A 25,622-nucleotide genomic window follows, 5' to 3' on the forward strand; every position below is an offset into this window, starting at 1 on the left:
TTCTGATCTTGATGGTTGTGAATAGCAAGACCTCTGTTCTTCCTATTCCAATCAACAATACAGGAAGGACCAGACAAAGAGTCCAGAACCCACTACATTTGGGTATTGTCACTGTGGCTGCAAATCTCTCATCTCCTGAGCTACAACGATGGAGGAAGCACCTCAAGGGTGTGAGCTGTGGCATCTACAGCAGCCTGCTGGGGTCAGTCAATCATCCTCTACACTGCGTCAAGCTCTCTTCTCCTGGATGGACCTGGCCTGACTCTGCTGTTTGACCAATGTACTTTCAGGTATGGAATAATGATTGGAGCATGTGTGCTTCCTGTTTCCACACTGAGATTAATGTGCCTTGACAAACAGCAACAACACAATAACACAACAAACCTTCATGGAGACAGAACAAAGCAGAGAGTGACAAACACCGTTGCTTAGTTTCTTTCTCCAACTCAGCTCTGGACCCGGTCCATGGAGTGGTGCTGCTCCCATTTAGTGTGGTCATCCACCTAAACGAACCCAGTCAAGAAAAGCCCTCAAGCATGCCCGGAGGCTTTCCTGGGAGATTCTAGGTCCTGCCAGCTTAACATAAACCATCGCAGTGAGCAAATGACAATCCAATGATTACCAGCTCCACACTGTCAGGATGAAACAAAACTAAAGAAACATAAAAGCATCTCACCTTCATGTGCACATACAACTTATCTATTGTGTCCTCTTGCTTTTCACAAAACAGACAGACAGCAGAGACAGGGTACTCCTGCCAATCGGACCAGTCACTAGGTTAAAAAGAAGACAGAACCATGGTCATCTTTCCACTGGAGCATGGCGCACCTCACGCTGAGTTGTATTAGTGTCTCTCCTAGCAAATGCCACGGACCCATTTTGGGAAAGACTGCCATATCCCATTATGACTTCCAGATACAGTGTCTGGAATTCTAAGCATGAAATGACAAACGGCCAGTAGGTGCTGCCCTGGTTTCCCAGTTTGCCTTTTTTTCTTTTGAACAGTGACTTGAGAATAGAAGTAGTGTGATATTTTCCAGAGACAGGGAAATTTAATTCCAAAAGGACATCTTTCAATACCTGGGATGTTCTCTTACTAGTCCCTAGCACTAAATACACAGGCTGTGAGCTGAGATGCTTCGATTGTGTCTCAGCATGGTGGTCTGTGCATTTTTTATTTTTAAAAACAAAGCCTGTACATATATTTCAAGAGGAAAACACTGATTATTTTAAACGGGGTAAATTGCCATTTTCATGAAGGGTGCATGGCTCAGAGACTTGCTTTTTGTTCTCCCCCTTTGGAATGGTAATTACAGCCCCAACTAGAGAAGCATCTGCTGCTCCTGGTGCTGTGATTAGGTCTTACTCTTCCTGAAGGTCTAGCAGCTCTCGGTCATCTTCTGACTGCACCTCTTCCCACGACTTCCCGAGCTCCTTTGAAGGAAGAACGTGGAGTTCAGACAGTGAGGAGAGTTGCAGAGAGCGAGAAAACAGACTCGGGACTTAAATACCCCACCACTGAAACCCACTCAGATGTCTTCAAAGCCGTACGAGGAAGATGTATTTAAAAACTCACTGCTGTGATTGAGATGAATAAGTCCTAAAATGCTAGAAAGTAAAACAGTAAAAATATTTGTTTCAGAAGAAACACTGGTAGCCTTTAATCACGTTTTTCTTTCCACCCCCACCCCACTTTCTTAATTTTAAATCACTGTTTTTAACCCTGAGTATATAATAATGTCACTTAAGAATGTGTATGTGTGTGTGTGTTTTATTTTTTTTTTTTTTTCTTTTAAAGAAAACCACCAAGAACTCCTGGAAAAGACTCTGAAATATTGCCTAGCAGTATTTACAATCTTTTGGAACTGCAAAATGATGCTATCATCTGCAGAGTTCACACTTGAGAGCCTCATAATCAAGTTACAATCCCCCTCCCTCCAGACATTAACACCAGCACGGCCACCACCTGATGTTGAGGAAATGCCTCAGTGGATAAGGTACTTGCTGCAAAAGTGTGAAACCAGACTTTAGACCCCCAGAACCTACATAAATGCCAGGAGGCATGGTAGTCCCCTGTAATCCCGGCCCTTGGGAAGCCCACAGAGGGGACTCCTGGGGCCAGCAAGACCAGCTGTGAACCCTTGGTTCAGGGAGAAACAGTTTCAATCAATAAATTAGAAAGTGATGGAGGAGGACATTCAACATTAACTTCAGGTCTGTACATGTATGTGCACACACACACAAGCTCTCATGCACACCCTACACATATGCAAAAAGACCCCAAACCAAAATGACAACAACAGCAACAACAACCCACCCCCTGCGCCACAGTGCTCATAACTTTTTAAGGAAGTTCATGACTTATATATTGGGCTGTATTCTCAGCTGCCCTTGGCCTCGTGCTTTGGTACACAGTCTGCAGGTTGGACACTCTCACATGGACGGCTTCCACTCTTGTCCTCCGCTGGCCTATTCCCCAGACAGCAGTCACAGTGAGCTTTCTGAAGGACAGTTCTCACAGTTGGAACACAGTTCAGATTTCCTACCATGGTTTACATATCCCCATGCCCTCCCGGGCTCCTTCTCTATCCTTACTTTCTGCTGCCCCTTTCTTCCTCAGGACATCCCAGCCAGGCTGGTATTCCCGTTGTATCCTCAATGCAGCAGGCCCACTTCCCTTTGAACACTGTCTGAAACGATCATCTTCCACATCTCTGTGTGGTCACTCTGGTCTCTGCTTGTATACAACGCTGCCCTCCTCTGATTGGTCTGTTTAAATAAAACTTTTCCAATAAAGAGCATGTTCCTGGGCACGGCACAGCCACGGTATCCGTGACCTCACTGCAGCTGTGGATCTCTGCTATGATATCTCCAATATGAGCCACACCCCTACTGGGGCAATTAAGTCTTGTCGGAGGGGGAGCTGTAATGTTCTTCAGTGGCTGTAGCCACTAGTAAGTTGTTCTTGCTCTATTAAATAATCTCCTACCCATGTGCAGTCAAGAAACTCTGAATTCATTGGCCATACACAAAAAGAAGACAGAAAATTATGGAGTAGGGAGACTTGACAAGAAGAACAGTTCCAGGGAGAGAAATTCCAGAGAGTAGAGTGTGTGTGAAAATGACCAGAGCTCAGAAAATGAAAACGGAAAACAGTAGCACTCTTCTTTTAAGGTAGTTTATGTTCCAGAAGGAGTCTATGTGCCTTTTATGTCCTCCCCTCGAATGTCCAAGACCTGGCCTTTGTTCCTGGCTACATTTGCTGATTCTGTCCATAGTAGATACTATGAAGTTTGTTTGTTTTAATTATAACTTCAGAAAATGCAAACAATTGAGGTCAATTTAGATCTTATTTCAGGAAGACTTGTGAAGTAAAGAAACAATGTCTACAAAGCTCCTGCTCAGTAGGAACAGATACTGAGCATCTATTCAAACCTTTTAGCTTTTAAGTTAGTGCATAAGTTCCAGATTCAGGGACTTTCGCTTGGTAAGTCAGTGTCAGCAAAACAGCACAGAAGGATGGTTAGGGTGGTTTATTCTGGTCCAGTCATTTTTATTTTCTCCTTTGAACGTTTTTCTCTTTATGACCTGTCTTTTCTCACTCAGATCTGCCAAAGCAGACAGCATACCAAAGCCATCAGAGGCCCGCCACTGAGCATCGTTTCAAGGAGCTGACACAGGTTGCTCAAGCCCAGTCTGGCTGGCGCTAAGCACAGCTACCCTTCTCACGCAATGCTTTTCTTCTGGAAGCCTACAATCACGATTTTCTCAGTTATAGACATGACTCTCCCTAAAATAAAGGCATTCATTTAGCTAACACAAAGAACTATGTGCACCATTATGCTTTAGAGGGAGCAAGAATATCTATCGTTCATCAGCTTAATGAGAGGCTTTGAAACTGTCATTATTTATCAACCAAATGAAGCATACGCTCAGACATGCCGAGATCCACCATACTGTTGTTAGCGGCATTTAATTTGAACTCTATAATGTGCTTTCTAGAGTCATCATAAAGTGGTGAACCTCATTATAGGACATCAAGAATGGCTCAGTTCTATAAAACAGGGTCTTTGCAATAATTTTTGGTTATACATAAAAAATTTTCAATCCATACTTGGTCTCGCTGGACTAGGATTTACGGTCATATTTTTATTGCTGTAAGACAAGGAGAGACCATCTGTGATGTTACCATTCCAAGTGAAATGAGTAAATGATGCTCTCAACAAATGTTCTGAGTCATAGGAAAAACTGATTTTTACCCCATTGTCAAACTTTGTAACTCAAGCAGAATTTTGCAACTTTCTGAGTGTTTGCTATAACCTGTACCAATTTATTTTCATAATACAACCTTTAAAATGTATCGACTGAGAGAAGAGGAGAATCTATTTTCATTAGTATATTAGGAAATTAGCACTTGACAGTGACCTAGACTTCCCAAAAGTACTCTGCTAAGGGGGAGACATGGGAAAACAGAAAACAAGGCACATGATTTCCAATTAAGACAGTGTGCTACTGAATCATGTCAGGAAAGCTAAGAACACAAGGAAAACAAAGCTTGGAAGGCATGTCTGTAAAGATGTTGAAAACATCCCCTTAAACCTCTGCATCAGCTAGCCTGTGAGCAATGACAGGATAGAGAAAACAAGGGAAAAGATCTGAAAGGATCCCTCAAAACACACACACACACACACACAAACACACACACACACACACACACACACACACACACACACACACACACACACACACACCCCACCCAGGAAGAGACACTTTTTTAAATGTGAAGAATTTACAGGACTATAAACAATTCTTTAGGCTAGGAGCCTACATCTACATGGCTTTGTATATTTTAAGGCAAAATGATATAAAATAAAATGTAACAGAAAAAAACAGATTAAATGATAAAACCAGCACAGAAATAGTTTCCTTTAGAAAATTCTGTGTGAATTATGAGAGCCTTAGGAACCTGTGGCTGTAGCCCAGTGATGTTAAGCAGTTTGTTATACCTGAAGTTAGAGTATCTGACTGTGAAACTGAGAGACTTCAGCTTTTAACAATTACGACTAGACATTGAGCTTGTTTCCTGCTGGTGAGGAATAAATAAAGCAGGGTCTTAGGTAGATGATCCAGACTGTGCAAAGGAGCTCACTGTGCTTGTAAGTCTGTTCCATTAAAACAACTAGTATAAGGTAGTAGACATGGAAATGATCTTCTTACCTAAGAAGAAGCAAAACACTTGCCAATTTGCTCAGTTTGGAGGGGAGCTGATTGCTGGAGTGTATCTTGCCAGAGTGTCCAGGAGGCGCTGGAGATGGTAGAAGGGTTTAACATGGAGCAGGAAACTCCACAGTGGATGGTCGAATTACTACTGATAGAGCCCACAGAGGAGGTGGAAGGCTGATTTTGGACAAGATTCTCACTGAATGTGCTTGCAGCAGCCTCCTACTCCAGCCTCTGATCTCTAAGTCGAGATCTGACGAGCCGCCCTGTCTTCTGCTGTCTGGAAGGCACTGCAAAGTCTGTGGACTGAATGGACCGAAGGGGCAGGCAGCATAGGCTGCACCATGGCTTTGTCATTTGCCCACGGCCCTGTGAGGAATGCGTCATCGATGGCTCTCACTCTTTTGCTTTTATTTTTAAAAAGTGTTTATCATTAGTTATCACTTAGGCAAAATTTTAGAGGGTTTATTCTTCATGTTAATGACTTGTTCTTCACATTAAGTATTGTTCATTAACATGTCTAAAATAAGACTATAATGACTCTGAGAAGCTGCTGGCTCTAAATTTTTCTCCAATGATGTATTAATACTATTTGGATAAGTCTCTTATAAGCATATCCTAAGTATTTTGCCTTTTACTTATTACCAGACTCTTTAAGCACCCTGGGCTAATGTTAATGCTGAGGGGTCTGTGCACAGTTCTTTAGTTCAGGATCATCATATATCTCAGGAAATTTGTTGCTTTCTTCTGTCCCTTTCAAAGGTGTTTGTATCATTCTGATAAATGCTAATACATCAGAATATGTTTTACTTTTAATAGTTTCATATTTGTTAACTATTTATTTAACACTTGGGCTAAAGGTGCTGTGGTTGTTGGTGAGAATCATGACATTCTCACAGATTAAAGACAGTTACACTTCCTGGTTTGTGACAAGTGAACATAAAATCAACACTTCTTAAAAAGAACTCGGCTAAAGAAGACAGTGGAGGTACCAACATTACCTTAGCCATGCGAATGGAGAAATCGGATGCAGTAGATAACTACTTTCCCTGCCTATGTGGACTTGTGCCTGTGACTAAACCCCACCATGACCCATGAGTTAAATGATTCCATATATAGATACCTGTGACAGTGCTTACCCCACAAAAAGATCTGTAGTTGCTGTTATTTTAAAGATGAAATTCATGTCAATAGTATCTCAAAGTTATGATTCCATTTTCATTTCATATCTACTAAGACCATTATATTCTCTTGAGGCATAAAGTGCTACAGCAAATCTGTGGTTAGTACAACCTGTCATGTTCCCCCTAGGGGCAGCTGGCACTCATAAATAATTTGTTTGACAAGCAGGCAACACTACTTGATGCTCAGGGATTGAAGTATCACACTTTTCTAAAATACTCTCAGAATATGAGTGTGAGGATCCTTTGAAGTCTCCTCCAAGGTAAAGACTCGGGCTATACAGTGTCCTGCTATTCATAGCTCTTGCAGACTAGTTTACAAGGGCCCCGGACAGAGAACTATTAAACTGACTTCATGGCTCCTACAGTAGCTGCATACTCCAGCCAGGGCTGGATCCCACTCCCTATTGGAGTGGGCTGGGCCCTGAAGCAGTATTGGCTCTAGAAAGTCATGCCTGAATGATTTTAAGAGAAGATGAAAGGACTCAGGACACCTTTGCCTTTAGCTGGTTATAAAACATTTGTAGTAAATTTTGGCAAGTTCCCAGAGTCAATCTTTAAGCAAATCCTAAACTTACTTCTTGAAGAGAATTTTAGCTTAACACGATATGACTGAGTTAAAACACATAAAAAGTGCACATAAGAGCAGAGAGCAGAGACTTCCAACACATGTCCTGTGTTTCTACCCAACACCTCAGTCTTTCTAAATCAACAGGCTTAGATTTTAATGTACTTATATTGAAAGGGGGGAAAACAACTCTTGCTTCAGGAAACATCGGCATCAGAACTTTCATCCCTCATCACTCTTTAGAATTTGTAGTGCTTTTCTATGTATGGGGAGGACACCTCACTAAGTAAAATGAGAAAGCTAGGGGACTGAAGGTAGGCCTGGTAGCATTCTCCAGTCACTATGTGAGTCCAAAATCCCTCCCCAGAATTTTAAATAACTCCAGTAACTTTGTCTTTAACGGAATACCACTGCTTGTTCCGAAAGGATGAATCTATGGTAGACAGCAGACAAGACAGAGACGCTGTACCCTTAAGACATTTAAAATCTGTGGCATGGACCAACAAAGAAAAAATACTTGCTTAATAAAATGGAACAGTTTTTCTGAAACTTCCCTTAGAAAGAAGCTGGCAGACAATGATACAGATGCACATTTTATTTTGAGAATAAGGGGAAGACCATTTAGTGGGAAAATAGGAGAAGAATAAAGAAATTGCTTTTAAAAATTATCTTGTGTTGCATCTAGCATACCCAGTGCTCAATAAAGGCTTTTAGAGGCAGAATACACAAATCCCTGGCTTCAAGCTGCCAGATAGCAGCAAATGGAAATGGTCTGTAGATAATGAAACACTTTGTTTTTTCCAGTTGCTATCACACTGCATTCTAGAGATGCATCTGTCATCTTTACTGTAGAAACATCTGTCAAACCAAAATACAACCAATCAGATTTGCTTTGTAAACCACTAACTACTTGATAATGTTTCTCGTTGTCCTTTAACCTTTGTGCCAATTCATTCATTATTCAGACAGTAGTGGGCTTGCAGGTAGATTTTGATTGCATACAGTATTGGAGCCAGATTTTAAAGTATGAGCAGCAAGACTTACCAAGTAATTGATGACATAGAATCGGTCATAGTCTCTGTTTTTTGGATTGATCCTACGATGCTGCTTTTTTCTCATGTGATCTTTAAGTGTGTTTTTGTCTCTGAAGGTCTTCTCACAGTACAAACACTGCAAACTAAAGGAAACACACACACACATTTCTAAACTCATCCCTTGGACAATTGTTGCAAGAACAAAATAAACAAGAGCAATAGGTCCTTCTGTGAATCCCACTATCCCTTCACCCACCTGCCTTTGTAGAAAGCATGGTGTGGTATGATTTGCTTTGTAGTCTAAATTGGCCAACTTGCTGTTTAGTTCAAACTGTGGCAAGGATTTTTCTGTTTCTAGACTGTGTAAGCAATGTGACAGTGTCCTTCTGCTCTTAAAGCCCTCCCTTCCCTGCCACAATGGTTCCCATCACTTGGGACGATATGCCAAAATAAACCCTGCCTTCCTGAAGTTGTGACCTGCCGGGTAGTGGGCCACAGCAATGAGAAAAGTACAAAATATTAAGGATGAGTATATTTTTTAATGGTGTAACTTACACAGTCAATGTTTGGCATAAAGCATGTATTTTACTGTAATAATTTCAAAACTGATTAGAAGGTAATATCATCTAGATAAAAATCTAAATAATAAAAAAATTGTAAAATCCCACAGCATAAGAAATGAGTAATTTTTATTTACTTATAAATTAAATTAATTTATTAAAATATTTTAAAAAAATCAGAAGTGTCTAATTAGGATTAAATTAGTTTTAGGATGTGTTTTCCCAGAGAATACCTACTTGTCCAGTTTCTTCTGTAATGTGCATAGGAATTCAGTGCAGTTTACAATGTTGTCTGGCAAACCGATGTTAAAAGCATGCTCTCTGGCCATGTGGTTTAACAGAACAGATCTGAGAAGGAATATGAACAATTTCTATTATTTATTAGATAATCTAGGAGCAAATCAGGCTAGAAATAACATTTATATAACAACAACTAATCAGAGGATAAACAAGTACTAGATATAGACACAAACACTTGAGCCTTGCAAAAATGGAAATGCTAAACAATATGCAAACCCACACGGCTGCTTTCTAACATTGGAAGGGTTAGATTGTAGGAGCATCAGTCTTCTCTTCTGTTTTCGAGTTTTGAGGCAGGGTTTTTCTATGTAGCTTTGGCTGTCCTGCAACTCACTTTTTATTTTATTTTATTTTTTAAATTGAACAACTTTATTTTAAAAAACAAAGACAAATGTACTGATTTTAAAAATCATTTTTGCATAAAGTATATGAATACGTTTTTGTCAGTACTTGATTTTTTTTTATTTCAACCGATATAATTTAATGAAGTATTGTCATTTTTTAATTTGAATATCAATGTTCAGTGGCTAGGCTCTACCTCATATTAGAATAGTTCAGAAAAAATATTCATTCAAGTGACTTTATGATGTGTACTGATAACAGTATCAGTTAAATATCACTGATTGTCATATATCAACTAGTACAAACTATTGAACAATATCTTTAGAGACTTGTAGAATTCATCTGCTGCTTTTCTCAATTGTTGATGTTGTTGTTATTGTTTATTTTTAAACCCATAAATTAGACTTTTTACTCAGTATAATATTAGTTATATGTATATGTTTTTAAGGATGAAAATTTGGTACTGAAAATTGAACTTTCTTGAGCATCCATTGGGACAGTTTATAATGCCAGCCTAGCTGGTTAATGGGTCTGGTAACTTCTTTCCTGTGACAGAATAAAGAAAATTAATTGGTTATGGTCTTTGGGATGTATTGAGCAGAGAGCCAAGACTGTTGTAGTGAGGGAGAAACCAGTAACTTCATTCCAGCAACTCACTTTTTAGACCAGGCTGAGTCAAACTCAGATCTGCTGAGTGGAGTGCTGGGAACAGGACTCCTGCCACCACTGCCTTGCAGGGCTTCTACTCTGTCATCTAGTGAATAAATGATGCTGCCTCTGCTTTTCCAGCTCACTATGAAATAATGATTCATTTTAGGCATTAACTTTACCGGGATAAGGAATTGTGGAGAACGAGGAAAGCACTGGGCATGTGTAGTGTATTCACAAAAGAGTGGTGGGCATCTGAAAGTAGAAGCAGGAAGCCTGCCCTCAGTGGGCAGATACTGCTTGCTTGGTCTCTGCTTCCTGGGGTTAAGATACCATTAATCTCTATCCCTCAGATACTGAGACCCCAGGTCCTCTGGTCCTGGTACTCTGGCTTACACCGTGGCCCCAAGCCTCTCAGGCCACAGGACTTGAAATGAACCCCCCTGATTCTGAGCCCTGTGGATCTGCACAGAGCACGTCTGTCTCTAATGTTTACGTAGTTCACTGTGGGAGTGCTCAGCCTCTACAATGATGGATAAGGCAACTCTACTAGTAAATCTCCTTGTGTGTTCTGTTATCACACAAGAAGAGGCAAACAGTTAATATCAACATGGCCTTTTCTGTGATCTGAGATCATGGATATTCACCTAGCACAGCATCAGACAGAGATTATGAACTTACTGTTAACAGATGTTACATACAAGGGTCATGACAGTCTGGAAGCACAATTATCAGCTTGTAGACTGGCTTATGCTCAAAGGGAAACTTAATTTCTAAATTTTAATTTATTTTGAATTAATGTGCAAAATATAATGCTGTACATATTAATTAATTATTATATGGTATTTTAATACATAGCTACTGTAGAGTGCTTACATCATATCCGCTCTATCATGGATCACTCAAACTTCTTTAGCTTTCTGTGGTATATAGTACATTGGCAGTAGCTAATGTCACCCTATTGGGCAACTCCAACATACCAAACCTCTTGTTGCTATTTAACTAGGATGTGCACTCACCAATCGACTCTGCCTTTTCCATCACCCTTCCTAGTCACCACTCTATTCTCAACTCCTGCAACCTCCATTTTTTTTTTTTTTTTTTTTAAGATTCCACGTAAGAGTGAGATCATGAAATACTTGTGTTCCTGTGCAAGGCACATTTCACTTGATATCATGCCTCCCAGGTTCTATCCCTGTTGATGTGATTCAACTATTTTATAGAGTTGAGTAGCACTTTATGAAATATATGTATTACATGAAAATCTTAATTTTTATAACTTAAATAGCAAGATGCATATATGTAGTATCTCATAATCAGACCTTCTCATAAGTAAAGGTGATATAGGGGTACATATATCACTGTTAGACTGTGCATAGTTGCTGCACAAGATGTTTATTTTACATACCTTGGATTCCTTCAAAGTGTCTTCGAATTTGTTTTTCATAAAAATAAAGTAACCTTCTTTCCATGAATGTATGCTACCTTTTTAGGTTCATGATATAGGGGGTGCATTTATTAATCTGTGGTTAATAAGCCATTGTCTCTTAACTGCCTAATGATAACTTATGACTTCAACTAAAGTACTTGTTAGGAACTTTACACTGCTGGTCAGACCTTCAGAGTTTCCCCAGGACATCCTACACATAGGCTGCAGGGCAGACCCTCTGTTGTGGAAGACTCCAGGTAGAAAGGGACTGGGAACTTCTTACAGAAACTGAGGTGGATGGATGGATGGCAGAGGTATGATGCAGTGAGTCAGGAAACTTCCTATACCCCAAGTCCACAATAGAGCAGGGCAGAGAGAGACCTTATGATCCACAGAGAATGCCAAAACAGTTGGACATGCCTCCGGTGTTTAGGAGATGCAGTTACCAACTATTCCTAGATTGAGTCAGAAGTAACAGCTTGCTCAAGTATAGATGAGTTGGCAGTTTTTCTGCCACCTCAAGCTATGTATCCAAGAGCTCTGGTTGTTACAGACTATACTGAATGTACTCATGAGAGCATCCTCCCTCACCTTCTGCAGATTAAAGGCCTGTAGAATAAGGCTTGAAAGCTAGGAGATGGGACCTAAACCAGTGGCTGGTTCAAGATATGCGTGAGATAAAAGATATCCCAATTTTTGTGAATACTGGCTTCTGGAGTCTAAGAGAGTTGACTCGGGGAGTTGGGTAGCTCTGTTCTTACAGCATGTGTACAGATAGATTCTACTGGGCCCAGTCCCATGCCATCTTGACTCTAGGTTTTTTCCTAAGGGTATAAGGTCTGAGTCAGATCTACCCAGGGTGTTTACATATGAGCTTTGAAATGGACAGCAGTTGGCTGATGAGCTCAGGACTACTAGGATGCCCCCCATGGGTCTAGCCTTTGCTGTTGACTTTGAATACATTCTTGAGGCCTAGTCTTCCTCTAACTTTCTGTAGGCTTGCCAGACAGGTATTTAGATTTTGAAAGTGAGGGGTTTAAGGTTAGCACACAGTGAGCTCTACTCTGTGGGCTCAGAAGACTCAAAGGATTGTCCTGTCTTGCCCAATCTCATGTCTTCCCAAGCTTTTCACGCTCATTTAGACTTAGCAGATGCAATGACGCCTGAAGAGAGCTTATTATGGAGTCAGCAGTTTCTACATGGCCCCAGGGTCTGCTCTGGTGACCAGATTGATGACCTTCTAGTTTTGATTAGGTTGCTTAGAAGTGGCCCAACTTGACCAGGACATTCTGGGAATTCCATACGTGACATCCAGTCACTGAAGGGGGACCTACAGACCGGTAGAGCTATCAAGAAGGGGCTTGCTCTCCATCACTGTGATGGTTACTTTGAGTCATCTTGCCTGGTTAAGGAAGGGCTATGTAACTAGTAAGGCATTATTTGTGAGTGAGGATGCTTCTGGAAGACACTGGTCCATAAATAAGAACGAACAAAGACAAGTATCCTCACAAAAATGAGCAGGTATAGAGAGTGAGATATGCTGTTTTTAAATAAAGACTTGGGAACAAGATGCTGTGGTAAAAGCCTACTACCTCAGAGAGACAGAGAAAGCACCCAGCTGACCTTTCTCCTTAGCTGATTCCCAACAGGAAAAGCAAGCTCTTCTTCTCCACACTGTCTCAACACCCACTCAAATTATATGTGCCTCCTTTCTACTTCCTGTGCATCTCTCTATCCATCCTCCTGACTTCTTCTCTATGGCTTGTTTCCTTTGTTCACTTCCTATCAACTGGTTGCTTGCTCCACCTCTTGACCTATGGTTGTCTTTATTTAATCCTGTTTACAGTAAACAGAAAACTCTTGGATTAAAGGTGTGCATTAGGGCTGAACCACACCACAACTAGAAACCCCTCCCCGCCCCCGTAAATAGCACAATTTTGGAGTTCACAGTGTGATCAAATATCCCGCACAGAGATGAACATCTATTTATCTTCTCTTGTCCCTAAGACTCTAAGACATCACCACCACTGCTCCTTGGGCTCCCATGTTTTCAGATTGTGACTAATTTGCGATTAGTTTTCTTGGATTTTCAGATTGCAAAATGTCTATTGGTGAACTTTCCTCACCCTAATTATAGGAACCACAACCTCAATTTATATTCCTTCATAAATTCTATCGCTCCCTAAATGGTTTTACTAGCTAATTAAAACTTGGGTGATTCAACCTATGAATCTGAGAAGGCCAGGGTGGGCTGGGACCGACTGCATTTATGCGTCTAGCCACGGCTGGCTGGCAAGGGCAGGGGAGTCTCTGCAGTCCCTGAAGATGAAACCTACTGCCTTAGCTCCCGGACTCTGAAGTTTTTAAAAACCAGACAAGATAATTCACTCTAAAATGGTTAATTTAAATTAGTTTCACATCAATTCAGCCTTAGTTTCTAAGAAATTAAATGCACAACAATTTTAACTAGTATTTCAACTTCTTACCTTCTTTATAATGTTAATTTTATCATTAATCACAGTTTTACTTCAAATGAGAAGTTATAGAGAAACTTCTGGTTTTTATAACTATTCTATTTTTCCATATTCACTATGGTCCTTAAAGGCATGTAATAATTATGAATATATAATTAAAACATTCTAGTTAGGAATGAAGTTTTACTTAAAATATTACTTCAAACAGTTTTTTCTTCTCAGGATTTTTTTGTTTTTTGTTTTTTTTTAATGCCTCCTTCTCCTGGGTCTCATCATCTCTCCTGGTTTCACACTGGACGCTGTCATATCTTTCTTTACAGCTCTGTGGTTTGGACAAATGGGATTAAAAGTATGGCTGTGTAAATCATGGTGGGGTGAGCTCCGTGTAGCTGCCCATCCCTGACTACAGCTCGGATAAAACAACTTAGTTCTATCAACTTAGATATTCCCAGTAATTCAAAGTACTTGTCTGAGAAAAAGGACTCAGTGTCAGCAGGAGCTGTGAGCTTCGTTCTGTCTTAACCTGCTGTCTCCATTTTCTAGATTTTCTCCAGCTTCCACACCAGCAGTCTCAGAGCCACTGGAGGGGGGTATGGGAGTAGACATCCCTAGTGTCTGTCTGTCCCTTCCCACCCTGCCTGGCAGGTGCTGCCAAGACTCTCCTCACAAACCTGGCTTTTATTTAAACCAAATCTCATCCCCTGATCATTTGTCCCAAAGACTTTTTTATTTTTTTATTTTTTTATTTTTTTAAGATACTGCAGATGCTTGCGAAAAGTATCATTTGTGGCAAAGATAGCCATCTAAGGTGATCTGGGAGCAAGATATCTAATGAAGCCTTTGTGACATACAGGGGTGTAGAAGACCACGGTCTTCTACAGTGTAAGGCTATGTGATTACCCACAAAAGATCCAAGAGGACCACAAAATGGATCCTAAGATGAATCATGACCCAATGCAACGTTGAGGTTTGCTCGAACCCAAGTAGAAAACCCTTTAATGCAGAGTTGATATATTGGCCCACAGTGCTGAGGAACATTATAGAATGGCAAACCTGTTTCCACGAAATTCCTCACTGCAAAACATGCACACACCATGAAAGCTTGTATCATTTCGCTCCCGCTGTTGCTGATCCAGAATTTCTTTCTGTAAAGTATAAAAGGACTTATGAGTTTAATATCTGTAGCTAGTCACTCGGCAGTGCCAGTCTAGATGAGAGGATGAACGTACAGAGGTCATGTATGACAGTTGTGCATGCTTCCGATTTCTTTGTTCTTGTCTTCACACAGAAACACTCCAAGGGAGATTCACTGGTCCAGAAACCTGGCCCATGCCCAGTAGTATACGGCTAACAGAAAACAAACTCAATGGTACTTTTGGAAGCTTTCTCTGGTCTCACATTGCTTTGTCTGGACATTTTTTTTTCTAACCGTACTGATCTTTTGTTTATAGGTTATGGTTTCTGATTTTGTTTTTCGGCATGACTCTGTGTGTCCAAGCATCTCTATGTGTTTCATGTGCTTTTTTTTTTTTTTTTTACTCCTTTTCCCCTTGTTTATTTTGTTCTATTCTGGTTTGCTTTTATTTTTAATCATACTATTAATTTTTTAGATGGTTTTTAATATTCTAATGAAAAAGAAAAAGTATGGATTTGGGTGATGGGGAACTGGGGAGGATCTGGGAGTTGAGTGAGGGAAGCCGTAATCAGAATAAATTGTATTGTCAGTAAGGAAAAGAAACACTAAGTCTTCACATAACAGTAGAGCACAGAAGTCACATGGCAATGGATGCACCTTCGAGCCAATGAGGCAGATCTTCCTGAACCTTCTGTCCAGACTTTTTCATTAGAGCAGATTCTGCTCAGTTTTTTTGTTTGCTCTTATCCTTAACTCTCTATTCAGTTTGTAATCAAGTCCTGATAATTTCTCCACTATCTCCAATAGTATTACCCTGAGATCAGATGTTATTGAATTATTATTTAATTACTATGTATATTTCCATCAAAGGGAGAAAACCATTTACTAAAAGTGCTTCTATGTGCAATTACTGTGTTGGGCTGCAACTGAAATGGTTCTATTGTTCTGCGAGGCTCTGCTCTAATCAGGGAGGCTCTACACATCGTCTTTCCTGGAGGTCAGTGTGCTCCTTTGCTTCTCACTTTTACAAATCATAACATGTTCATCAAAATCCAGTGTGATTCCTGCAAACTCACATGAAAAATCAACATTTTAATGCACATTTCTCAGGCCTGTGACAATGCTAATCCTCATTTTTTAAGAGAAAAATCTTACTTAGCATAACATTATCTTTATTTTGATTTAAATGTGAGGGATTTTATGAGTTAGTACCCCAGTGAAACAAAGCCATAACAGGTTTTTACTTATCAGAGATAAGTTGTTAGTGGAATCTTAACTGCACAACCAAAAAGCCACTGAAGTAATATGCAAACTGGTTAACCTGATTTATAGAATAGTAAATTAGAGGTAGCACTGGGTAGACAGGGTGACAGAGGAAAAATATGCCTGGTCAATAAAGTGAAGTATCCAGATCAGGCTGTTCTCTAACACGTTGTTTCCAGAACAATCTCATATAGTCTATATAACTTCTAATTATTGTCAAGTTTAGTAAACACTCTCCTTTTGTCCCAGATCACGTCCTCCTCTTGGTATTTCTGATCCTTTTTAAGTTTTCCCAGTGTATTCTCATTGTACAAAACAATGAGTTTCATTCAACATAATGTCTGCATATATCTACATAACATATTGAATATTCATCCTTTTAGGTACACTCTTTCCACTTTCCTAACAAACTTTTTTTCTCCTTCACCCTCTCTGTTTCCCAGACAGGGCCTACCCATGTGTGTCTTATGTTTTTCCAGTTGGCCTTGAACATCAGGGCCCAACTGATTCTTCTACCTTACAGTCCTGAGTAGTGAGATTTATAGGTGATTTCTGTCATGATTGCCTTTGTCCAGATTCTTTGTAAAAATCCTTCCTAAAGAGCTGGAGAGACAGGTCAGAAGGTAGAGGATCTGAGATTTATTTCCTGAACCCAAGTAGGGAGGATCAAAAGTGTCTGTAACTCTAGCTCTACAGGTTCCAATGGCCCTAGCCTCCAAGAGCACCTAAGTACATGTGTGCTCATGCACACATATCCACCAAACCAAACCAAACCAAACCAAACCAGACCAGACCAGACCAGACCAGACCAAACCAACCCAAACCAATCCTCCAAAAGACTTCCCATGTTCATAGACTGGCAGAATTATTATCAGTGTGGAAAATGACTAGAATATCAAAAGCAATCTGCAAGCTCAATACAACCCCTATCAAAATTTCAATCACAACATTCAATGATCTTAAAAAAAAATCTACAATTCTTATGGAAGCACAAAATAGTTTAATAGTTAGAGCAATCTTTAGCAGAAGGAGAAAGAACTATCACAATACCTGATCTCAAATGACACTGTAAGGTTATATTTTATGAAACTGGCATAGAAGTAGTCATGTGGTCCATGGAATAGAAGGGGGGACCCAGAAATAAAACTCATAGTCAACTAATTTTGACCAAGCTATCAAAAAACAGATATTGGAAAAATATTTAAGACATGGTGCTGGAGAAATCAAATTTCATTCAGAAGATTGAACTAGACTTATACAAGTCATAATTGTCTCAACATGGATCAAATTTTTTATTTAATTTTTTTATTATTTCTTACTGCTTTATTTTAAAAAAAGAGGGATACATTTACAGATTTTTAAAGGTATTTTGGCATAACATTATATGAATAATTTTGTCAGTACTTAATTCTTTTAGAGGTTTGATAGCATGCATAGAAATCCCACTAGCTACCATAAGCATGAAGTACATGTAGAACCGAATGTAACATGGAAACAGATTTCTTGTTGGGTTCAGATTAAGCATAATGATCTGTGAATACCAAAAACTGCCACAAGGATATTATCTTAGCTCTTGGATTATTAATGATTTGAGGTTCAGGTGTACCACACTCTGAGAGGGTGCTATACATTTATTTTTTTCCTAAGAAGGACTGAGGCTTTCTTTTTTTTTTTCTTTTCTTTCTTTCTTTTTTTGCCTTTGTTTTTCTTGAACTTCATATAGTCTGTGAGTTGTTTCTGGGGTGTTCAGAGCTTTCTGGGGTTAGTATCCAATTATCAGTGACTGCATATTATGTCTGTTCTTTTGTGACTGGGTTACCTCACTCAGAATGATATTCTCTAGATGCATCCATTTTCTTAGGAATTTTATAAAGTCATTATTTCTGATAGTTGAGTAGTACTCCATTGTGTAAATATACCACAATTTTTGTATCCATTCATCTACTGAAGGACATCTGGGTTCTTTCCAGCTTCTGGCTATTATAAATAGAGCTGCTATGAACATTGTGGTGCATGTGTCTTTGTAGTATGTTGGAGCGTCTCTAGGGTATATGTTCAGAAGTGGATGACTGCGTCTTTAGGTAGTACTATGTCCAATTTTCTGAGGAACCACCAGACTGATTTTCAGAGTGGTTGTACCAGTTTACAACCCCACCAACAGTGGAGAAGTGTTCCTCTTTCTCCGCATCTTTGCCAGCATCTGCTGTCATCTGAGTTTTTGACCTTAGCCATTCTGACTGGTGTGAGGTGGAATCTCAGGGTTTTTTTGATTTGCATTTCCCTGATGACTAAGAATGTGGAGCACTTTCTTAGATGCTGCTCAGCCATTCAGTATTCCTCAATTGAGAACTTTTTGTTTAGCTCTGTACCCCATTTTTTAATAGGATTGTTTGATTCTCTGGTGTCTAGCTTCTTGAGTTCTTTGTATATCTTGGATATCAGGCCTCTATCAGATGTGGGGTCGGTAAAGATCTTTTCCTAATCTGTTGGCTACCATTTTGTTTTCTTGACAGTGTCCTTAGCCTTACAGAAACTTTGCAATCTCATTAACTCCCATTTGTCAATCCTTGACCTTAGAGCACGAGTCCTTGGTGTTCTGTTCAGGAAATTTCCCCCTGTGCCTATGTGTTCTAAGGTTTTCGGATCAAATTCTTAATGTAACACCCCAAACCATGGAGCAGCAGAGGGCAGCACAGACGAGCACTTCTGAAAAGGACCACACACAAAATAACTGCAAGAATCAACAATCAGGATTGCTTAGGTAAAATACCTTCTGTTCAGCAGCAAGGGAAAAGATCATCAGAGTAAAGAGAAAAATCTTTGCTAATTGATACAATACACAGGATTAATATCTCCAATATGTAAAGAGCAAAAATTAAATACCAAACCTCTAAATCAGTCAACTAGTAATGAACTGAACAGACCAAGCAAGTAAAAGAAGACAATCAGCTAACAATATTTGAAATTTGTCTACTATATTTAGTCATTGGGGTAACACAGATTCTGACATTCTATCTCCTCCTCCCCATCAGAAAAGCTACAAATGTCAACAAATAATGGTGAGGAGGTTCTGCTGGTAGAATGTAATATTGGGTAGCCTGCAGAGAAGAAAATATGAATAATTAAAAAATATTAAAACTGGATTTACCACGTGACTCACTTATGTCAGGCCAGGTTATGTAGCCAAAGTCAACAACCCTCTGAGATCCCTGGACATCTACGTTTATTGATATACTGCTTTCAATAGCCAGGAAATGAAGCAGGTCTACTAAAAGAAGAAAGGATCTAGAAAATGAGGTATATACAGAACAAGAAATTTTATTCTGCCAAAAGCAAAAAAGAAAATCATGACATTTTTGAGAAAATGGCTGAAATTGGAGATCATTATGTTAAATAAATAAACAAGATTTTGGCAAAAAAAAAGTAATGAAGTTTTTTCCTCATATGTGGAAACCATGATTTAAATGTGGTGTGTGTGTGTGTGTGTGTGTGTGTGTGTGTGTGTGTGTATGTGTGTGTGTGTGTGTGTGTGTGTGTGTGTGTGTGTGTGTGTTATGAAACTACAAAAAGTATCGTAAGAGAGGAGGAAGATCTTTTCATCTATTTCTTTTTGTTTGCTTGCTTGTTTTTTTGAGACACAGCTTCTCAGTATAGCCCTGGCTGTCCTAGAATTCACTGGACTTGAACTCACAGAGATCTACTTGCCTCTGTCTCCTGAGTACTTGGATTAAAATCATGGAGGAATTTTAAAAAGGGAACAGAGGGAGAGACAGAAGGTTAATGGAATCCCATGGCATGAAAGCAAAATAGAGCTTTTTTGGGGAGATGGGGCTGTGGAGATGGGGCTGTGGAGATGGGGTTGGGAGATGAGGCTGTGGAGATGGGGCTGTGGAGATGGGGTTAGGGAGATGGGGCTGTGGAGATGGGGCTGTGGAGATAGGCCTGTGGAGATGGGGCTGTGGAGATGGGGTTGGGAGATGGGACTGTGAAGATGGGGTTGGGAGATGGGGCTGTGGAGATGGGGCTGTGGAGATAGGGCTGTGGAGATGGGGCTGTGGAGATGGGGCTGTGGAGATAGGGCTGTGGAGATGGGGCTGTGGAGATAGGGCTGTGGAGATGGGGTTAGGGAGATGGGGCTGTGGAGATGGGGCTGTGGAGATGGGACTGTGAAGATGGGGCTGGGAGATGGGGCTGTGGAGATGGGGCTATGGAGATGGGGCTGTGGAGATGGGGCTGTGGAGATGGGGCTGTAGAGATGGGGCTGTGGAGATGGGGCTATGGAGATGGGGTTAGGGAAATGGGGCTGTGGAGATGGGGCTGTGGAGATGGGGTTAGGGAAATGGGGCTGTGGAGATGGGGTTAGGGAGATGGGGTTGGGAGTAAGAGAGGAGAGAAAGGGAATAAGGGACAGGGGAGTTGAAACAAAGTGTAACTGTACATGATGCTTACATATGAAAATTCCATAATGAGCTATTCGTTTACATAACTTAAATATTAAAAACCCCTTCCTAGACAGTAAGATATTTTCTATTCTATCCTTCCATTGCATCCACTCCTCACTTTGATGTCAATGCAAAAAAGGCCCCAGAACTGGGAGCAATAGACAAGGGGCACGCAGTTCTTCCTAGGGGTTCTCTGTCCTGTCTGTGGACCATAAGTTTGCATTCTTCCCATATCAGGCTCTGTGATTCCAATAGTGTGAACACTTTTGTGGCCATTTTTTCAATATTTCTCCACTAATGCAATCAATTTTCTTATTTTAAAAACTGTATGGGTAAAATAAATTCTTTGGCAGTTTTATGTGCGTTGACCTTTATTACCATCCTCTCTCATTTCTTCCCATTTTTTGTCAAGATTCCCTGCAGCTCCTTTCCCACATTTTATGCCATTTTTCTTTTGTGACACTGATTTTCATCAGGATTGTCTGTGTAGTCACTGGTTTGGTACTATTCATTGGAGCCTGGTGACCTCACAGTTGGGTATACAACTGCTAAGTGACTCTGCCTCCCCTAGAATCTATCAGTAGCTGGTAATTCAAAAGGGAGGGGGAGGGTCCCTTTAGCCTCTCCCTGATCCATGATTGGTTGTTGCCAGGCACAGTCTTTTGCTATGTAAGGATCCAGTTGTGAGGTCATATTTGCAATGGCAGTATTATGTCCCCAAAGTAGCATTTTGTGGTTCTTCCCTATTTTCCTGCTCCTTCTGTGACTTTTCCCTAAGGTGTAGACAGGGTGTTATGACTGACATGCTTAGGACTGAACACTCAAGTGTCAGCAGTCAGAGGCTTGCATTCACCAGCCTCCAGTAGAAGGAGAAATTTCTCTAATTATGGACAAGAGAATAGCACTTGTCACTGCTACTGCTGATACACAACAGTGAGTGGGTTCCCCTTCAGGGCCTAAGACTTCCCCAACCATAGATTTTCCACCATGGGCTGCCTCCAGTGGAGTGGGCCACAAGTTCAATCTGAGAGATGGTAGTTATCTTCACAAGAGTTGTCCATTACTATACCAGTGGGCATATCTTACTTCACAGGTGGGTACTGTTTTGTATAGCTCAGAATTTGGTAAGACAGCTGATATCTTTTCTCTCTGAGCAGCCGGCAGGGAGGAAACTTCCACTGAATTCTAGCTTGATTTTAATATAATTACAACCAAGGTATGTGGGATTTTTGGTAAGTTATCTTGCTAGATAACTAGCAAGAATGTCTTGGTTAGGGTTTTACTGCTGTGAACAGACACCATGACCAAGGCAAGTCTTATAAAGGATAATATTTAATTGGGGCTGGCTTACAGGTTCAAAGGTTTAGTCCATTATCCTCAAGGCAGGAACAAGGCAGCATCCAAGTAGGTTTGGTGCAGGCAGAGCTGAGAATTCAACATCTTTATCTTTGCTAGTGGAAGACTGACTTCTAGGCAACTAGGGTGAGGATCCTAAGCCCATACCCACAGTGACACACCCACTCCAACAAGGCCATGCCTACTAACAGTGCCACCCCCTAGGCTAACCATATATAAACCATCACAATGAGTTATCTAGTTCTGACAAGGAACCAAGAAGGACAGGGAGCCTATATTGTTTTGCAGGTCTCTGGGGCCTCCCTCACTAACAATTCACAAGGGGGTAGCTCATTGGGATTTTCGTTTGGTAACATCCAGACATATGTTTTAAGTTTTTATTGATTCTATGTCAGTTTCACAACATGCACTCCAATTTCACTCATCTCCCTGTTTCTTCCTATTTGCCCTCTGCCCTTGCAACCTCTCCCTCCAAACCAAACCAAACCAAACCAAAAAAAAAAAAAAAAAAAAAAAAAAAAAAAAAGCATAAAAAAAAATCTCATCCTGCAAGCTGTAATGTATCCCAGTGTGCCCCATAGTATCCCCTTTTGTCCAAAAATCTTTACTTGCAAATGTTCATTGCAATGGTCTGGTTCTAGGACTCTAGGCTTCTGCTACATTATCAATACTGGATCTCCACTGGGACTTCTCTCAGATATCCTGTTCTTACCCTGTATCATGGAAGTCCAGCAGCTTTGAATCTACAGGATTGGCCCTTTCACGTGCTCTACCAGTTCATAGGTGAGATAGATGTTGAAATGAGTCAACTCAAAAGCACTGGACCGGACCTGGGTATTAGCTGAGTTGGTCAGCTCACCAGCTTTCCTGTACCACCAGAACAAGCTCTCCAGCGCCGCCCTGGCTGGCTCATTCAATGCTGTAAGAGTCAAGGGGAAGGGGCAGCTCTCTGGTTCTCATGCTCTGGAGCTAGTTCACCTGCACCCCTGCCACCAGAGTCAGCTCTTCTATGAACCCAGTCAAGATGCCGAGACAACTCTTTTGAGTGCTGAGGCAGTGAGGGGCTAGGCTAGCTCTCCTGTTTTCACTCCCTTGGGGCTGGCTCATTGGTGCTTTGTATCAGTTTTACTGTGCTGCTTAGGTGAGGTCAACGGTCTGCATCCTGAGTGCTGCAGTCAATGAGAGGTGGAATCAGGTCTCCAGAATGCCACAACCAGTGAGGGGTACACGGACTTCTGCTGCTGCATGGCCATGGACCCAGACATGACCCTTAGTGGCAGCACGGGCTGGGATTTCATCATGGCCCCAGGTGGCAGGGCTAGTTCTTCACAGCAGGCTCCTCCTCTCCACCCTAGCGTCTCCAGTTCCACCTCTCTTTATGTTCCAGTTGTCCTGTTCATCCTTCTCTCCCATTTGTCCACCACATATTTGCACACTGTAGTGGCTTCCACTGCTGGTTGGCCTCTGGCTGTCTTCTGCAAATGCAGTGTGTGTTAGTCAGCAGGCCTTTTGGTGTCTTCTGCCCCCCTGCGGTACATGGTATGGCAGCAGGTGGGCCCCTGGGTGTCTATGAATTCTTTTAACATATTTTTAAACTGACTTACAAATAATGTTTTAAAAAGTATTTTTAAACAGTTTTTCATATATCCTGTGTTCTAACTAACCCACTTTCAATACCCCTCTACTACCCATCTATCTCCATCTGTTTTACCTTTGCCTCTCCCCAGGAGTCTACAATCTACTTTTTTATCACCCATGTTCTACTAGATATATTCTCTCAAGGAACCCCTATCCAATGATCCCTTCTGTTATGAAATATAATGTGGCTACAGTGGGAGTAAGAAGGTACCCGGTGGGACTATGCTAAGGTGTCCCCCTGAGAAACCATGCCATGTGACAGACCTGATATAAGAAAAATGTACTGTGGGGTAAAGGAGGGGAGCAGGGACCTGGAAAAATGGTAGAGGAAGAGAAGGACAGGAAGAGAAGGAATTGGTTTTGGTTGGTGTGGATTGAGCTTTATTTGAAGGTGAGGGCAGGCACAAGATAAGGTAAGGTCTGTGATAGGGCATTGAAAAAGAAAGGTGGGACAGAGTTTTTGAGTGGAAGGATAGAAGAGAGGTGAGAAGAAACCAAGATGGAGGCGAAAAATGAACCAGCCCTGTATGGCTTTAAACAGCCACAGTAGCTATGAATATATTATAAGGGATAGATTATTACGGGACAATATTTCTTATCTAGGCGGGCAGTTTATATCAACGTCAATTGGCTCTGAGTTTATTATGTGAACGTTTTGTGGAGTGAGAATTTACTGATATAAATCTGATTGATAAATTATGAGTTTCTAGAGTTTTGATTTTGTCAGATTACTGGGAATTGCGACAATAACCACAGGGAGTGGATGCTAGGAATGTGAGCAGAGTTCTCAGCAAAGAGTTGCAAGAGGGCGGCTGCTACAGGGCTAGAGGGTAGCAGGGGGTAGCATGGCATGGTGTCTGGCCACCATTCCTCTTTTTATTATTTACTGCTATAGGTTGGGAACACGTGGGAAGGAGGGAGAGATTAACTCCCTATGAAGAAATGTTTGGGTTGGTTGTTTAAAGCTCTGATATTAAAGTTGATGCAGGAACACAATAGCTTTTTCTTACCTGTCCTCAGAATGTACCCATTGTAGTGTGTGTGGATGCACATCTTACAATGACCTTTCCATTTAGTAAAGTTGGTATAGACATCTAGAAAGGTAGAGAAGCACTAATATTTTTCTACAAAGCACCCATAGAAGTTTCACTGCAATGAGTCAGATGGGAGACTTTCTCAACAGTTGGAGCTTCAGAGCACACTAATACAATAGAAATATTAAAACATAAAACAATTATGCCTTCCTCTTGATGTAACTAGAAAAGGACTAGTAACTATTCTATATAAGTTCATTTAACAGATCATTATAATTTAAGTTTGCTATGCAAAGGTTTAATTATGCACAGGATGGTTTTGTAGATGACCTTTCCAGTTTTCCTCAGCATTCTGAATATAAAATGTGATTTGACTTACAATGTGGAGTCCAGGCTAGAAACAATTACTTTTGTACTGTATTGTAACACAAATCTATTTGACTTTCAGGATCTCCTTGCATCTACAAAACAGGAAGCTGGTGATCTCACCTTATCTGCATTACTCTCTTCTATAGCCTTTTGTGTTCACCTCCTAGGTATAAAGCTTCTTCTTCACTGTATCCAATATCTGGTTATACCTGGTTTTAACTTATTCTTCTCTGTTAGACCCTCAGCTTGTTCTATGAGCCTGGAACTAAACTACTGGGCTTTCTAAGCCGAGCTAAAGAAGCAGAGGCCATAACAATCTAAAAACTAAGTCAAATATGTTTAGCATACAAGAATGGGCAGCACCTGATTGGTGTCTGTCTTTGATGGAGTGTGTTAGTTACTGTCCCTTGGTGAGAATACCTCACCTCTTACCTGTGGGTTCTTTTCCATTTACTGAGATTATCTGGTATAAGATGGATGATTTATAGACTTTCTCTGTACATTTATTTAAAATGCGATTATCTGATGCTTGGAGAATAGGAGGGAGGGAGATAAACAGAGATAGAAGGAGGGAAAGAGAAGCTAAAAATTTACTAGAAATGGTATTTAAAAGTAGGCTGTAAATATAG

The 25,622-nt window shown here is 40.7% G+C and overlaps 1 protein-coding gene across 2 annotated transcripts in view; it reads right to left on the reverse strand.

The window, feature by feature from the left end:
• Positions 1 to 25,622, reverse strand: part of ZNF277 (zinc finger protein 277) — a 122,404-nt gene that overhangs the window by 4,271 nt on the left and 92,511 nt on the right. For both annotated transcript variants that reach the window (XM_080927608.1, XM_080927609.1), the window contains exons 5-9: positions 14,810 to 14,901; positions 8,801 to 8,911; positions 8,014 to 8,146; positions 1,367 to 1,434; positions 677 to 773 (exon numbers count right to left, since the gene is read on the reverse strand). In XM_080927608.1, coding sequence (XP_080783734.1) covers positions 677 to 773; positions 1,367 to 1,434; positions 8,014 to 8,146; positions 8,801 to 8,911; positions 14,810 to 14,901 — 501 coding nt within the window. The remainder of the gene's footprint in view (positions 1 to 676; positions 774 to 1,366; positions 1,435 to 8,013; positions 8,147 to 8,800; positions 8,912 to 14,809; positions 14,902 to 25,622) is intronic.

The sequence above is a fragment of the Micromys minutus genome (assembly GCF_963924665.1).
Source record: "Micromys minutus genome assembly, chromosome: 1".
In the NCBI taxonomy this organism is placed as follows: Eukaryota; Metazoa; Chordata; class Mammalia; order Rodentia; family Muridae; genus Micromys; species Micromys minutus.